Source organism: Phycodurus eques, chromosome 23, assembly GCF_024500275.1.
Source record: "Phycodurus eques isolate BA_2022a chromosome 23, UOR_Pequ_1.1, whole genome shotgun sequence".
NCBI classification, from domain to species: domain Eukaryota; kingdom Metazoa; phylum Chordata; class Actinopteri; order Syngnathiformes; family Syngnathidae; genus Phycodurus; species Phycodurus eques.
Window position 1 is genome coordinate 6,737,201 of NC_084547.1, and position 16,007 is coordinate 6,753,207.

At 49.3% G+C, this 16,007-nt stretch overlaps 1 protein-coding gene across 1 annotated transcript in view; it reads right to left on the reverse strand.

Moving 5' to 3' along the window:
• fgf11a (fibroblast growth factor 11a) overlaps window positions 1-16,007 on the reverse strand; it is a 28,630-nt gene that overhangs the window by 10,050 nt on the left and 2,573 nt on the right. The window contains exon 2 of the mRNA XM_061669006.1: window positions 1,860-1,970. Coding sequence (XP_061524990.1) covers window positions 1,860-1,970 — 111 coding nt within the window. The remainder of the gene's footprint in view (window positions 1-1,859; window positions 1,971-16,007) is intronic.

Consider the following 16,007-nt stretch of genomic DNA (forward strand, 5'->3'; position numbering starts at 1 on the left):
CTAATTAAAGAGGATAAAAGTCAGAGGATGACGCCGCTCCTTGTGGCTTTCTGATCTACACGCTGAGAGTCAATATGGCTTTCATCACCCCAATCTTTTTTCTTCTTTTCCCCATCGTCACCCCGCCTCTTTCCTTCTGCAACAGTCATTTGGGGTCCAAATAAGTGGAATTCTTCATTGACTGTGGAAAAACATTTTGAAAGTGAAGAACTAATTCGTGTTATACTCATTTTACAATCAAGTAAACATAGTGTCTGGCAGACAGCTCGACCTTGGCTTCCTCGGTCACCATGTGCGAATGACTTTTTTTTTTTTTTTGGAAACCCAGAAACCCCGTCTCGTCATGTCAAGTGCAGTGAAGACACTGTGTAGCGGGGAAAGCGAGCAACCGGCGAGCAGGCGCGTGTCACAGCACAGAGAGGCTAACTCTTCGGGTCAAGTGTTCGTGGAAGGGATGAAGGCGGAACGTCTTCTAAGACAATCAGAACAGTCCAGCTGTGATGCATTCACTGCCCTGAGAATGAGAGAACCTGGATGAATGAAAATACAATCGGGTTGCGTAAGGGAACGTTATCATTGCGCGTCTATCGTTGAAATAATATCCTCAACATCGACATTTCCAGAAGGCCGGCAGAAAACGCTGCGGAAAAACCTAAGACTGTTGGCTTCCCCCATGTCTGGTATGACCAAGTTCGTGCTTGTGCGGGCATCGCGCCTCGTGTCTATCTCTCTATTGTCTATCGACAGATTACGCCACGGATGTGTAGCACTGTCCCTCGGGGCCTCTTTGTCCGTGTCTCGCCTGCATCGGCCAGGCGGTCCAGGACAACCGGGAGGACGGGTGACAAATAGAGTCCGACGGGTGCCCCCGGCTCTTCGCCCGTGAAGACGGGATTGCTTGTGTCACGGCCAGGCGGCAGCACGACACAAAGCCGCCACGTCCCGAGTCTCACCCTGCAGCGTGTCGATCGATACCCGCGGGCGGTGTCGGTCGCTTCGTGATTCATCCCGTAGGTGGCGCTGTAAACCATTAATAACAAAAAAAAAACAAAAAACAAATGATTTTAGCAAATGGCTGCAATATAACAAGGAGTGAAAAATTGAAGGGGGTCTGAATACTTTCCGTACCCACTGTAAGTCACTCCCATAAAAGACATGACAAAGGCCAAGTTTATATTTGTCTTACGTGGGGTTTGTTGAAGCCTACCAAATGTGGCCTCGACAACGACGGTCCACTTGACCAAATCAAAACTTCGAAGCAAACAAAGTCCCCGTTCAGCAAATGCCGGCCTGCCAATGTTTGCGTCACGTAAAAAGGACAAACAGCGGTCCTGCTGCCAAAAACGTCTTAATGAATTGCTCGAATGTAAATTTCACCCGGGCATCCGTTGCCCCTCCCACAGGGCCGTAAATCCCACAGTTGTGCTAACATGTTTTCCGTCCGAATCAGTGCTGTGACAGAGAAATGCTGTGTTGCCACAGAGGAAATATGCCATCATGCAACGGTGATCCGGCTGGCAGGCTTGGAGGGAGAAGAGGAATGCTTTTAGTCATGTGTCCCGTCTGCACCGTTGAGTTTCTCACACCGTGGTGGGACGCATGTATGATGTGACTCGAGTCAGGTGCATTGATTGATTGAGATCTGGGGAACCGCAGCGACAGCCCGACAACGAGAATCGACCTACCTGTGTTGCGGGGTGTGTACTCTAATCGGAGTACCGAACAGGCTCTCAAATCCTCGAGTGCAGTGTGCGAGTTATTTTGCCACCTCTGCTCACAACGAGAGGAGATCGGTTTACTAGCCCGTCGATGAAAACCCACATCATCTCCATCACGCCGGCGGACACGTGTCGACTTACAGAAGGAGCTGCTTTCGTCCTTTGTGCCTTCCACGGTGCCGTCCGGCAGCATTTGAAGGTAGAAACCGTGTCGGCAGTAGAGCCGCGTGACGATGCCCTTCAACTGCGGCTCTGCGAAGCAAACACACGAGGAAAGGGTTAAACGGGCGCACGTCCGTGGGCCGCTGCGACTCAAAGGAAAGCCAGAGTCCTGATATTTGCACGGGGAACTGCTCAAATAGTAAAGACGTTGCAACGTGTGCGACTGTGACCTTCTGCGGGATTGACGAGAAGGGACACGATTGTTTGCTCCGCGTGAGCAGCGGTACCGAAGCACTATCGGCACCAAGCCAATCAGAAAGCAAAGCGTGGAGAGTCTGTCGCCGAAAAAGCGCGGGTGCGGTCAGTAAATGCGGCTAACGACCAATCTCAAAATATCGACAGCCTGTCTTTTATCATTAAACCTCTTAATATGGCAATCTGCTTCTTCTTTGACAATGGCGCCATGTTTTTGTGGCGCGCAGTGCTCTGTACTGTATGCGGAGCCTCAAAACCTGACACTGGGTCCCAGTTTTTCAGTTGCAGGGCCTCAGTAGATGTGTGGCCAAGTGTTGCCAACGGTAATTTTTGGGCTCCACTTCAGTCACGTTCAGCCGCGTCGCTCGGTGGCCAGAGGGCCTTAATTATCTTGACGCACTTGGGTAAAACCACACATGTAAACACAAGTACGAGTACATTACATACTTTTTCCAACAATAAGTGCTCACTGAATGCCAATCCACTGCGGCGTTCACGATGCCATTGTAGTCCCGCTCACGGCGGGCTGTTGTTTCGCAGTGAACCGATAAGCGGCCGAAATATGGGCTCGCGCGGGTAGCGCGTCGTCTGAGGGCGCGGCAAACGGAAGAGTCGAGGACGACGACTTAGAAGAAACGTCAGTGCGCAAGTCTTCCCGTGATCAACTTTTAATGAGGAGCATCAACTATGAATGAGAACAGAGAAATACGGGAGCAGCTGGCAGTTTTCCCTCAGTCGACAGCAGGTGTGTGTGTGAGAGCTTTCAAACCAACAGTACCTCCACGTGAAAATTATTCAGTCGTCGAAATCGACAATATGTAATCATTTATGCAGACGAATGAGAATAGTCTCTTTTCTGGCGTATTGCTGTTCATATGCATTTGTCGCATGCTTGAAATGTCAAGTACCACAGTACTCCGATCAAGAAATGTCGGTGTGGAATCTGTCTGCCAACAAACAACAGGCCGCGGCTTCTGATCGGACACCACGGCCTCGGCGGCAAGACTGACGTTCCGGAAGCCGCCGCAGATAAAAGCTCATCCATCCACGTTTGGCTGGCCGGACACGGAAGGTCAAACCGGAGTGTGGTCATCTGTAATATCCTGAGTGCTAATCCCAAACCACACATCGGGCCGTGTGTCGCTTAGCACGTATGGCGAGCGGTGGGAGGAAGCAGTCGTGGACCTTCAGAACATACAGTAGTACCGTACTTCTACCTGAGCATCTCAAAGTGGATATCGATCCTAAATTAATACGCTGGGTGATCCGGTGCATGATGCAACCTTTGCCTATTGTAGCTGAACTTGGAATCAATTCCAAGATCAATTCAAAGTACAGGCTGTCCCAGAAGTCACTGCACACCTCTTTTGTTCTTGCTTTGTTGTTTCGGGTATCATTTGGACAGACGCAAGGCCATTGTCATTTGGGATTGTAGACTTCAGAGTTTTTGAAAGCATAGCATTGCCTTGGCCATGAGTTATCGGAGCAAGATGTTTTCCTGTCGCCAACCGTTTGAAGAACTTTCTGGCCATCACACTGCTCCAAAGCCAAGTACAATTTACACTAACTTGGCAAGTCTCTCAAAATAGGATCTGTTCTTGGCAAACCACGCAGCGGAAGGCATGCTCGTACCGCCACTGACGAAAACACTGAACTCTCAGAGCAGGCGTTTGGGCAAAACCAGGGAAGGTCTCTCCCGAGGGCCGCACTGGACTGAAATTCTTGGCAGGCGGCAATTTTGCAACGCTGATCCAATGTCAATTGCGAGTCACGGGCAAGGGAACGAAATGCTGACGAAAACTGCAAAGTCGACACCGTCAAATGCTGATGGCCTCACCTGTCCGAATGATACCTGAAAGGAAATAGAAGAAAGGAAGCGTCGAGCGACTTTTGGGACACCTTGTATTTCAATGAAAATGGATTGCGAGTTGCCGATTGCGTCTCGCCTGCCTGACTTTGTTCCCCGAATGCACGCAAAAAGAATTCCGAAAGGGCAGACTGATTTGCTCAGACGCACAAACTCATAATAAGCGACGGTAATTGCTTCCCACCGCAGAATGCGAACCATGGCAAGTGCAGAGCTGACGTCTCCGTGCAGCAGAAGCCGAGCCTTCCCGTTTGTGCGTTCGGTATGCATGTTGCAACGCAACCTCCTCAGTCAGCGCCTGACATGTTGTTGGCACTGGCTGACAGCTGAAGACAAAGCACCGTCGACTTTTGTCAAGTAATAACTCTCCGAGGCTGCTTTCCGTTACACTGGACCGGACGCAGAGCACTCCCCGTGCTTGTTATGTTCTGTATTGCTTAAAAGTCAAACTCGGCCATCTGCCGTATTTCCTCGCCGCCCCCGCAAAGGTCAACATATTTTACCATTAAAACACTTTGGGGAAAGTCCTGCTTGACTGCAGCCGCGTGCCACTTCCAACCACCACTTCCTGCCCCTTTTCCACAGTTAATAAGCTCGTTACTCCCTACTGACTCCAACATTCTCTCGCTCTCGCTCTCTCACCGCATGCACGAGAGGCCCCGGGCTATTCATCCGTGGATATACTGTATGGATTTTACAAGCGCGAGTATTTCAACTCTCACCATTTATGGCGTCAAATGGTACACGCACGTTGCAAGAAAAAAAGCTAATAACATCCTCTGCATTGGATGTGGAACATGTGGAGGGTGCTTCACAAATGCAGTTATTTTTTTGCCACTGCTAAATGAGGTTAAAAACAAGGAGGGATGGCGACAGAACAATGGGAATGAATGGAAGGAATTTCATTAAAAAAAAAAATATATATATATATATATATATATCATACTTTTGACTGCAAGTTCAGTGAGTGAGTGTGATCCAGATGGACTTTCAAAATACTATAATAATAATAATGATGAAGTGCAGTCCTGCCCAAAGTTCGCACCTTCAGAATCGTTAGGAAAGCTGATATGAATTGCCGTTGCCTCCCAGTCTTAGTTGCACTTGGTTTTTCACAGCGGCTGTGAGATGGGCGCGCATGGAGTCACAGATCAACAGGGACGGTGACGTGTAGAAAAAAACCATCCGGTCTCTCGACGTACACCTCGCTCAGCCACGCTCTCATTTTCTCCTCGTCCGTCCGGCCCTTTTGATTGGCCTTAACGATGACTTCGGCTGGAAACTTTTCTTTAGGCGGCGTCTTCCTCTTAAAAATCACCGTCGGTGGCAGTTTCCGTCCATTACCATGGCAACCAAGCACAACAGTAAAAGCCGACTTTTGTGCGTATCGCTACCGTGGCGGTCCCCTTCTCAACAGCGCGGTTCACCGCGATGTCGAAAGGGAGCGGCACCTCGTCCATGTCGGTGATGCGGTCGGGCCGGATGTGTTCGTCGGCAATCTTTTTACTGCAGAAGGAGCGGAAGATGGCCAGCCTTTCCTTGTAATCCGCCGGAAGTTGCTGCGCCACGGGAGTCCTTGCCCGGATGGATAGATGGCGCCGTATCATAAAACGAAAGCTCCTTGAAAATGTTGGATTTTCATTTCTTCTGCAAGCGTTATTGCCCTCAGTCCAATGGTGACTGCAGAGACGCTTCCCCCGGCTGTTCTTTGCTCATTAATCCATCGCTCGAGTTGCTCTTCCAACTCGGGCCGCCTCGCCTTGTTTCTGCAGAAACTCAGCTTCGTCTTCTTGACTCGTTTTCCTGCTTCCTCCACTTGCGAACCGTGGATTCGTTGATCTTGAATTCTCTCGCGGCTGCTCGATTCCTCCGCCGCGTAACTGACAGCTTGCAGTTTAAACTGTGCTTCGTACGCACGTCTCTTCGTAGGTGCCGTTTTCGGGGTCCTTAGCCAAACCGCTGTTGTTTTGCACAATGCGCACACCGGCGCTATATACCTACCGGGGGCGTGCCTTTAGCGCCCTCCTTCACGCGCACCCTTCACCCTTTACGTCCGCATGCTGTACTCGGCCACGTCCGCCTTTCCTCTATATAAGCAGCGTGTCGGAAGGAAACGCTCCCAGTCAGACAAGCGCAGCGCTCATCACACAACAATATTTCTAGATTTCGGAACTCGGTGCACACATAAGGCGCGCCGCAATATAAGGCGCGCCGTCCATTTTGGAGAAAAAATGTAAGACTTTTAAGTGCGCCTTATGGTCGTGAAAATCCGGTGCGCAGCACAGCCATGTACGTTACGCACGAGGCCAATAAAGACACACACGCAACCCCGCTAAAGCCGAAGAAGAAAGAAAAGATCACTGCTTAGGATGTAAACTTGACATATAAAAGAAATAAACGCTGTGACAAGCTTCTTGCACACTGACCAGAGGCTATAAGGATGTTATTTATCTCATAGGGTTATAATGATCACGTTTAACTGGGAGCACTTCATTTCTATTTCCATTTCTTCTTTGCAGGGCCACCTTTCAAAACCTTTCTTTGTGTTTTTCAAAGGTTCCGCATTTCAAATGAGATACCATTTGAGCGTTTTAGGGTTAGCGTAAACTGGGTCGCGGAATGCGGCTTCAAGACAAACCCGTGGTCATCTCTGCCAGTGGGAGGATGCCGCAATGGTGACATGAGGTTTTGAAAAAGCAAATCTGTCAAGGAAAACTGCAGGTTTGCCCAGTATAATGGATGCTCCTGGCTGTCCATTTTTGGAGCGACTTTGCTTTGCTTTTAGCTGTGCCATGGCCTGATCTGAAACCAAAACTTGAGGGTTAAGACTTGAGGCTCATTCATGACTTGCACGTGTGACTTACTCCCGCCGCTGCCGAACAGCGCTTACAAAAACTATCCGCTGATTGTTATCTCACGAAACCAAAGATTAAAGCTCTAGATTCATGCATAATCGGGCAGTTCGAGCAAAGGTCTGAATGAATGGGTTCTTGCTTCAATGAAGGTTACGAAAAACAAAGTAAAACAAACTCCTGAAAAGTTGAAGACAACATAGAGACGATGTCAAGCTGCGCTCTCAGAGAGAATGATTTAGAGCTTAAAGCAAAAAGGGCCTAACGATCGAGTCCAAAGGACAAAAGACGCCGCTGGAGACGAAAGCGCCAGAGAGTGCGTGTGGGGAGGAAGATAAGCAGACGGGATAAAGAGCGAGATGGAGAGAAGACAAAAGGCGTACGTCAAGAGAGGAGCCGAGACGCCGGCGAGGACAGGAGGGGGGAGAGAGACGAAGCGAGTGGGACGTCGCGGGAGCTTTTTTTAACCCATTGAGCTTTGTGAGTTTGAAACGCTCCAGAGCAGCGGCTCTTGAACTTGGGTCAAGGTTTGACAACCTCTGACCCACGTCCACCGAGCACACATTTCTGGGCAGTTTCCGTTGCCGCAAATTGACTGCTCTGACTCCCAGCTGTCGGGGTACCCGCCACAGAGTCGGGCAGAGCTTGACGTTCTGGCTTCTGTGTTAAGCGAATTGCCGCCTCATTCCAGACAGCGCTGGGCTCTAGACGTTTCCCAATCATCACGTTGAAGAGCAGGCGTTGTCTTGGACGATATCTTGGAATAGGGTAGAAATAGATTTGTGATGAGATGAGTACAGAACGGAGGGCGAAGGGGAGGAGATGAAATCTGCGAAGGACGAGGAAGTCCGAGAGGGAGGCGCCGATGGGAGTGGAGCGAGGGAGATCGATCGCCTCACTGTTGTAACACTCGAAGGAGTCAATGGACACCGACCGCAATTCCCACCCACGCGCGCTTTTCTCTCCACCTCTCCTAGCTTCGTTGCTTTTTTTGCCCCACCTCCTTCAGTCGTCTCCATCTTTGATTGCAGTGTTGTACATCTCCTCTTCATGCTAAGTGCAGACTCCTACCGAGATGGATGGCGATATTCCCCCAAGAGCCATTAGGGGGCAAATCCCAACCAATTTCCCGTCTATAGATGCTCACCAGATGACACCTGAAGCGTACGACTCCATCGCTCACAGGCACGAGTGACGGAGACAAAGTGGCGCAATAACCGAGCAGATACAACTGGCACGTGTCGTTATTATGGGCTGCAGCGTCACGTGTGGACTTTTAACCCAGTGGGCATGAGTTCACGACGACATTTGTTGCGGAAACGCGCGCAAAGAGCAACACTGTGGCGGTTCTGCACCGCTGCGACCACAACCACAATAAGCAACATAGCGGCGCTGTCGGGTGGAAATGTGGCCAAGTTCCAATTTTTTCACGTCTCGATACTATTGGTATGTCCCGATGCCGTCTGTTATTTGATTTGATTACAGCTCGAGACAAATCTATGAACTCTTTTGAACGCGGAACTTTCTGAGAAGTGCTGCCTCTTCCGTCACACTGCGGGAGCCGCGCGGCGTTTTGTCACCTCAAGATTGAAAGTCTGGATGATTTTTCGACAGTAACGAGTGAAAATAGGTTAGATAGATTTGAGTAAGCCTGTTTTGTTCAAAATTGATTGCTGCAATTATCATGTAATGAAGAAACTGGTCAGCCACAACGATGGTACGTTTCGGTGCGGATTGATTTCTGCTTCGTCGGCTCATCGTTAGATTTTGGGGTTTTTGTATCACTCGAGACCTTTCTTTGAGAAGGAGTTTGGGAAGATCCACGGTGGCTTGCGTTTGTCGGGTATCGAAGGATTTCTTTGTCTCGATGGAGATGTTGGCACGATTTGTCAGAGAATTCAATTAGCGAATAAACATGATGTTGGGGTAAGAGTATATGATAGCAATATAAGGTGTCATATTAACGTGAACAATGCAAGATGGCAAATTTTGAATTTCCTGAAAAAGGGGAGATTTCAGAGATGGGAGAATTCCGGCCGACAGCGACGCTCTCTAACGGAGCTGACGAGAGGTGTGAGGGTGTACCTAATGATTTGGCCGCTGTGTGCACAGCGCCGCTCACCTCCCACCCCTCTTCTCCTCCCTCCTCGCACGGCACAATGCTGAGCCAGCACGTCGGCCTCCTTCATCTCTCTCTCTCTCTCTCTCTCTCTCTCTCTCTCTCGCCGTCTCATCCTTCCGCGTGCTCGCTCTGTCATAGCCTATCTCAGAAGCCGCAGCAGTGGAACATGGGGCGCAATGCTAATCAGGCTGCGCACACGAAACCGCCGTCTTAACGAGTGTCGGGAGTCGTCGCAAACGAAAAAAAGCCATCTCGTCCTCCCTCCCAAATGAGGCAATTAAGAGATTCCTAACGAGAACTTTTTGTCGCTTTGTTGTTGTTTGCCGCAGGTCATGTCACTTTCATGACTCTCATCTGCAAAGTGAACGACAGCCCGGCTCTGCCGAGTGACGTGCCGCAATACAGCAGTCAAATCCGCGGAAATGTCAGTCATTTCGCGTCTCATGGCCTCGCTGTGGTTCATTCGTGTGCGCGATTAGGATCTTTTGCTCATTTGTCTTCGTTTCCTTTTTTCTGCCATCCCTTGCTTTCTGTTAATCAATTTTTCACGTTTTAATGGCACATCGCGGTTCGCTTGTGACCCGTTGCTCGGGACATCCTTGATTTGCGTAACTGCCGAACATACGCAGGGCGTTGATTTTCTTTGTATTAACGAGAGCAACAATAGCTTTATTAAGTTACACTAACTTTACTTGCAACATTGCTGGTTACTCTTTGCTGTAATGTGGTTCAGACTTCCATGAAAAGCACTGATTTTGGTGTTAACATTGTTTTAATGATAGTTGCATATTCAAATAGTTGTATGCCGCATTTTTCGATGACCAAATTCCAAATTCGTTGTTAATAATATATATAGTAATCATTTGCAGGGCAATTTAGCATGACTGTATGTAATAATTCAATTCAATTGTTAATTACAAACTCAAGGTCCATAAGAGATGCGCTGATAAAATTACGGAAATAAATCAAATGTAGTTATACAGTGCAAAATACCTCCAGTCGGCTTTTACAAAAAAAAAAAAAATAATAATAATACCAACATAATGAAATCCAGCCAATATACTGTGCAATTGCACAGTATATATACATGAATACAGGGCAGGGCGTGTTTGGTCATTTAGGGGCCCAAGGCAAAGCTCGTCATGGAGCCTTCCACACTGACCATTTGATGAAAAACGGTTTGTTTTCCTCTCATTGTCTCCTCTTCTCCGCTCCACTGGGATAAGGCCGCTTCATTTTCCTCACAACGCGCCGACAAGTTTGTTTTCCTGAATCAAGTCTGCACACGCGCAATCTGAAAATGGATTAGTCCATTGCACGAGAAGGGAGGGACTCGGAGCTCTCGCGATACAAAAGCATTTCGTTGGGTTTTGAAGCACGTGAGTTAAGATTACTCATCATAACAACGGATGGAACCAATTATAAGGGAGTGAAAACAGATGATGTGGCCCGTGACAAAAATGGGTTTGACACCCTTGTTCTAAGCCTGATACAGCAAACGTTCTATGATGAGACCCCCTCCTTCATTTGAAATGTCCAACTCTGCACCGTTTGTGCGCACACGCTACAAGTTCAGTCCCGGCGCACGGTCGGGATCCATGTCCCCGCCGGGCCGCGTGCCGGCAAAAACTCTTTCCGAGTGTTTCCCGGCGCCGCCCGCCGCCCACAAAACTTGATCAGCGCTGAGGCTCACTCTGCCCCGTCCTTGCCCTACATTAGTAGTCTCCGCCTTCCCTCGAACACATTAATCTTACATGTATACTTCTGCAGGAAACCACAACATGACCCTGAGGGTGTGTGTGTGCGTGTGCGGGAGCGAGCGAGCGAGCGAGAGAGAGAGAGAGAGAGTTAATATTTCAAGCTGCTATGTCTCAAGCTTGAGCGTAGCAGTAACATCAGATCCTGCTTATGCAGTATAATATTGTACTGTCAGAGTAAAGTGAAGTTAAAAATATTTGTTTTTCATGGTCCTTAACTAGATTTAAACCTCCAAAGCTGAGGCCGCGGTCCTCAGTCGGAAAAGGGTGGAGTGCCCTCCGGGTTGGGGAGGAGGGCCTGCCCTAAGTGGAGGAGTTCAAGGATCACGGGGTCTCGTTGACGAGCGAGGGAAAAATGGAGCGGGAGTTGGACGGGCGGATCATGCAGCTTCTGCAGCGATGCGGACTCCGTATCGGTCCGTCGTGGTGAACGAGGATTCTGGATTTAGCGGTCGATCCACGTTCCCGCCCTCACCCTCGGTCACGTGACCGAAAGAACAAGATGGCGGATACAAGCGGCCGACATGGGTTTCCTGCGCAGAGAGAGGGTGACGAGGCGGTGGGGGCATCTGGTTGAGGTTATCCGGGCAGGTCCCACCACACCGGGAGGACGACCCAGGACACGCCGGAGAGCTGGATGAAGTGGCTGGGGAGAGGGAAGTCTGTGCTTCCCCGCTTAAGCCGCTGTGCCCGCGACCCGACCCCCGTGCATTTAAAAACGACTTTCTTTTCCTTGCTCCGTCAAAACAGGTTATTGACGTTTTTCAGGCTCTGAGGACGACAGCACGAAATGATCCTGTCAGGATTTCGTTTGCGACAAAAGTGTGTCCGGTGATTTCTTTTGTTCGACTTGCCAGTAAGATCACTTTGCGAGTTGAGTCGTGAACACTTGGAATTGGTACTGTACATAATTGACAGTAACAATAATGTTGACTTTTGGACTCGAGTACATTTAACAGTTTGTACTTGTTGTACTGGTGACCCCCCCCCCCCCCCCCCCCCAGCCCACATCCCCTCAACAGAGGGCGACTCCATGCAAACGCCGACGATCGCCATGTCATGCCAATCCACGACAGATCCGTTTCACATTTGGCAATTTTTCAATTGCCACCCCGGGAACGCCGCCCTGCGCGGCAGCACATAATGCACACGGCAGAAACTGCCACTCGACACGCACGCCATTCGTGACTTTTGATTCGACTCGAATTGAGTCGACGTTTCTCCGGATGAGCGAGCTTTTCTGCTATCTCCGTCGTTTAGCCTCTCTCCCCGAATGTTTACCTCCTCCCCCGGCCAGCTAACTCCTCGTGTGTCCCTATCGCCGCCATCTCCTCCTCACGACTTGAGAGCGGCTTTTGGCTCCTGCCGCCTCTTCGCTATCGGCCCATCTCGCTCAAGATGGAGCCGCCTTCCTTCCCGCCTCGGACGCCTCGTTGCCGTGTCTCTCTCGGTCGGAAAGGTCAGGTCAGCGCCGTCCTGAGTCCTTTGTCCTGGGTTCAATACTTGAGCTTTTTAAAATGACCATTTCTACAATGCTATGATGAATGTGTTGCTTCCTACAACAAACTTCATCGAGAGAAAACGTGTTTTGGTGTTCAAGTCTGAGCGGTTCCCGCGACATGCAAAGTTGGCCGAAGAGCGTTCGGTTTTCTGGGTTTCATTATGAGGATGTGATGCGTTTCCATCCGCTCCGGCTCGACGCGTCTTCATGCGCATCATGCGAAACTCACCAAGTGCAAATATATATATTTACTTTTGCATGGAACGCGAATCAAAGGAAGGTGCATCGCTTTGAGCCGTTTAATTTTCTTCTCGCCCACGCGACCTTTGCCGAATGTCAGCACCCCGACGCCTGTCGCGTCCCACTTTAAAACGAGCAGCAAAGCCGAAACGCTTGAAAAAATAACGAAGACGCATCTGAGGGAAGGGCTCTCGTTCATAACCCGCGCCTTGCGGCGTCTCCAATCTGCCATGAAAGCGCACCTCCTAGTTTGAGTTGAGAAAGCAAAGAGTCAAAAATAGGATGAACTTGAGAAGATGACTTCGGAAATGTACTCGCTTACCCGTTGAAAACGGAATAGGAAGGCAATGTCATTTCAATGACTTTCTCAAAGTAATACAACCAATGACCTTTCTCTTGCAGGACCCTTGGATGTTTCCTCAAAATAAAGAGTGGATTAAAACCAAAGATTATTTGGGAATTTACCACATATTTGTTCGTGACGCAAATAATAACTGATAACAAAAGACGATGAGATATAAAGAAATAGTGGGGAAAAAAGAGGTTTGTTGCATTTCATGTGGAAAACCACCATACCATCAAACGTTGACCTCATGACAAATGGGCACCATTGAGACAATGTCGCTTCATGTGACAACCAGATAAGTGAACGTTCCATACAAAAGTCCAAAACGATGAAGATGAAATTGGTCAAAAGTCACTTTTCTTTTATGTGTAAGCATCAAACCGATTGCACCGCAAGGTGCTGCTTCAAGGTCACATTGGGGAAATAGAATGGCTCATGACCAGAGAGAGCCCATCGCAAGCGTCGGCTTGAAAAGGAGGAAGTCGTCTGAAAAGAAAACCGAGCTTTTGCCACTGTTTTTCAAAATTGTAATCATGGAAATTTCCAAAAGCAACATTGAAGTACGCATTTTCTCCCAGCGATGTAATTGATTCAAATGACATCATTTGGTAATTCAATCAAATGTAGTTGCGTGAAATTTGTTCCTCCGCAACGCTCGCCATGAGAGTACGGTATCATCGTCGGCATCGTCCGAGGAAAAAAAACCCCCAAAACATCTTCTTCTCCCGCCCACTTTCCACGCCGGGTCTAATTGCATGATGGATAATTTAATGGCGGAGGCCCCAGTTTTGGGAGAAGTTCTGCTGCGCTCTCACTCTCATCTGCACGCAAAGCAACTTTTCAGCAAGAGCGTGGCAGATATTTTTTCTGTGTGCGCGCGCGCGCGCCGAGTCAGACGGCCGCCGCAGTCTGCCGAGCGAAGGGCGTGTCACGCGCTCGGGTGCTCGCCGACCACGGGGCAGAACTTGTCCTCACGAGAACTGAGAGAGGTTAGGGTTTTTTTGGTCCAGAAAATACTGCTTTTCGTGATAAATTGGACATATTTTGCATGTCAGCAGTACTTTGTAAACTATTGTTTATTTTGTCCATTTCTGTTGCTATACACCTCAAGATTATTTGAGTATTTGTCATTTTCTTCCACAGAGCAGAAAGAACAGGAGTATTGTTATATTGTTTGTGTACGCGGTTTGCGCCACTCCTTGTGTTTAAACATCCCTTTCCGAAAGTGTGATAAGAGCGCGACCGCGGATGCTAACCGTTAGCCCGTCTATTTCGTTTTCCGGTTATGTGTGAGCACGAGGCTAGCGGGGGATTCCTCAGGTGAAGTTTTGTGGTCGTTTGAAATACACAACGTGTCATTTTCTTTGCTTTATGTCGAGTTTGGCATGAAACGGCTCGAAGGGTCTTTTGACTGCAATATGAAGTTTGAAGTTACAATTTGAATACAAGCAGGGGTTCCCTGTATGGCCTTTTGTGCAGTTTGCTCTCAAAAGCGCTGCCGTACACTTGCCCGTCCTGACGAAACGTTCGACGGAGGTCCGCAATCAACATTGATGCACGTTTAAAGCGCGCCTACGTTATTCGGCGTGATGCATGTCTTCACTTGGCAGCCGCGCTTGAAGTGCAGAGGAACATGCGTGCATGTTTCAATGTTCCATGTGTTCCACAGGGGGAAGAAAGTCAAAGAAGCACCGAGCAAAGCTTAAATATGGCGCAAGACGGTGAGGACGGCCGTAGTTTTTTTGTGGCGCAAAAATGCTTTTCTTCGGGCAATGAAGAATTGGGAATGCAACTTTGAAGTCTATCATTTCCTGATCCTCGTCACCCCCTTCGAAAATGTGTTCCGATCCATTTTGGGCGTCGGTCAGAGCGCACCTGCTGTCACTGAATCGAACGCCACAATCTCGCGGGATCAAAGTCAATGAAGACGCACACAAACGGGAACGCAGCCACACACGTTTCCGCTTCCCTTTCGGACAATTTAGGCTGATAATGAGTGATAGGACAGCGCGTGCGTGCGTGCGTGCGTGTTTGTGTGTGTGAGGGAAACAGACAGAAGTGTATCAAGGTGAAGAACGAGTGAATGAGCTCGACGGTGTCAGGCTGGTCAGGGTCATGACCGGCCGCTGTGGGTCCACATAGATGTGCGCGACTTTGTATGAGAGTCAGCGGTCTCTCACGTACCGCTGCGAATGTAGTATTGAAGCCAGAATTACAAACCGTAAAGATCTGTATGAAAAACACTAACTGCGGCTTTAAAAGGCGGGGCCCGGCCTGTCGAGTGCCGTCAGCGAACGAGAGCGAGCGGATGAGTCGTCAGCTCGCGAATGAATGTGCCAATTACGTCTTGTTTGTTTTCTTAGCGTTTCTTCAATGTAGCGATTGAAAGTTCACCTGTGTCAATCCTTGACTACCTAACTGCCGGTGGTCGGCTTCATGGAATTCACCGGAATGATGTATGTTCTATGTTTAGCAACGATGTGCGGCTGCGTAAGCGTAAGTTCTGCTTTGCGGTCGACACGTTGCATTTGAGCTTCTTCTTAAAGTGTGAAATGATTCCAAACTTCACCTCTCCTACGCACTCTATCCCCCCCGGCTTGCGCTCGTATCTCGATGTTTCGCTCGTACCTCGAAAGCGGCTCCCCGACGCTCAGTCGTCTGTAAGTGAAAGATCCTCGCACAAAGTTACAGTGGGAAAATGGCAGAAATACTTTGCCAGATAACGACGAGTGATACACGTCCCGCCCGGTTCCCCGAAAACGCTCTGCGGCAAAACGAACCGTCGGTCAATCGGCCAGAAGGCGGAGGGCACGTTCATCGTGGCAAACGCTAAATATTAGCGGCGACCGCTACCTTGAACGCGAGGTGACAAAGTCCGTCGCAAAGCAGAAGGCGGCGGCGATTGTTTTTCGGGGCAGTCTGAACAGCACCTCGACATGATATGATGTCATTACATCGCGCGGGCGTACCTCACGTTGCGGCGCATTGCTTCTTGCGCGGACATTCGCCATCCTATCTCGTGCGAAAAAATTCAGCTCGCCACTCATTGTTCTGATCCGTCGACAATAGAGCCGCCCTGATGTAACGCAGCAGCGCAATAGCTGCGGAATCCCAAAACGAGACGATTTAGCGAGAAAACATCGCGAGGAGGGGGAGAGGCCCGATGTCCTTGAGAAGATAAGCTCCT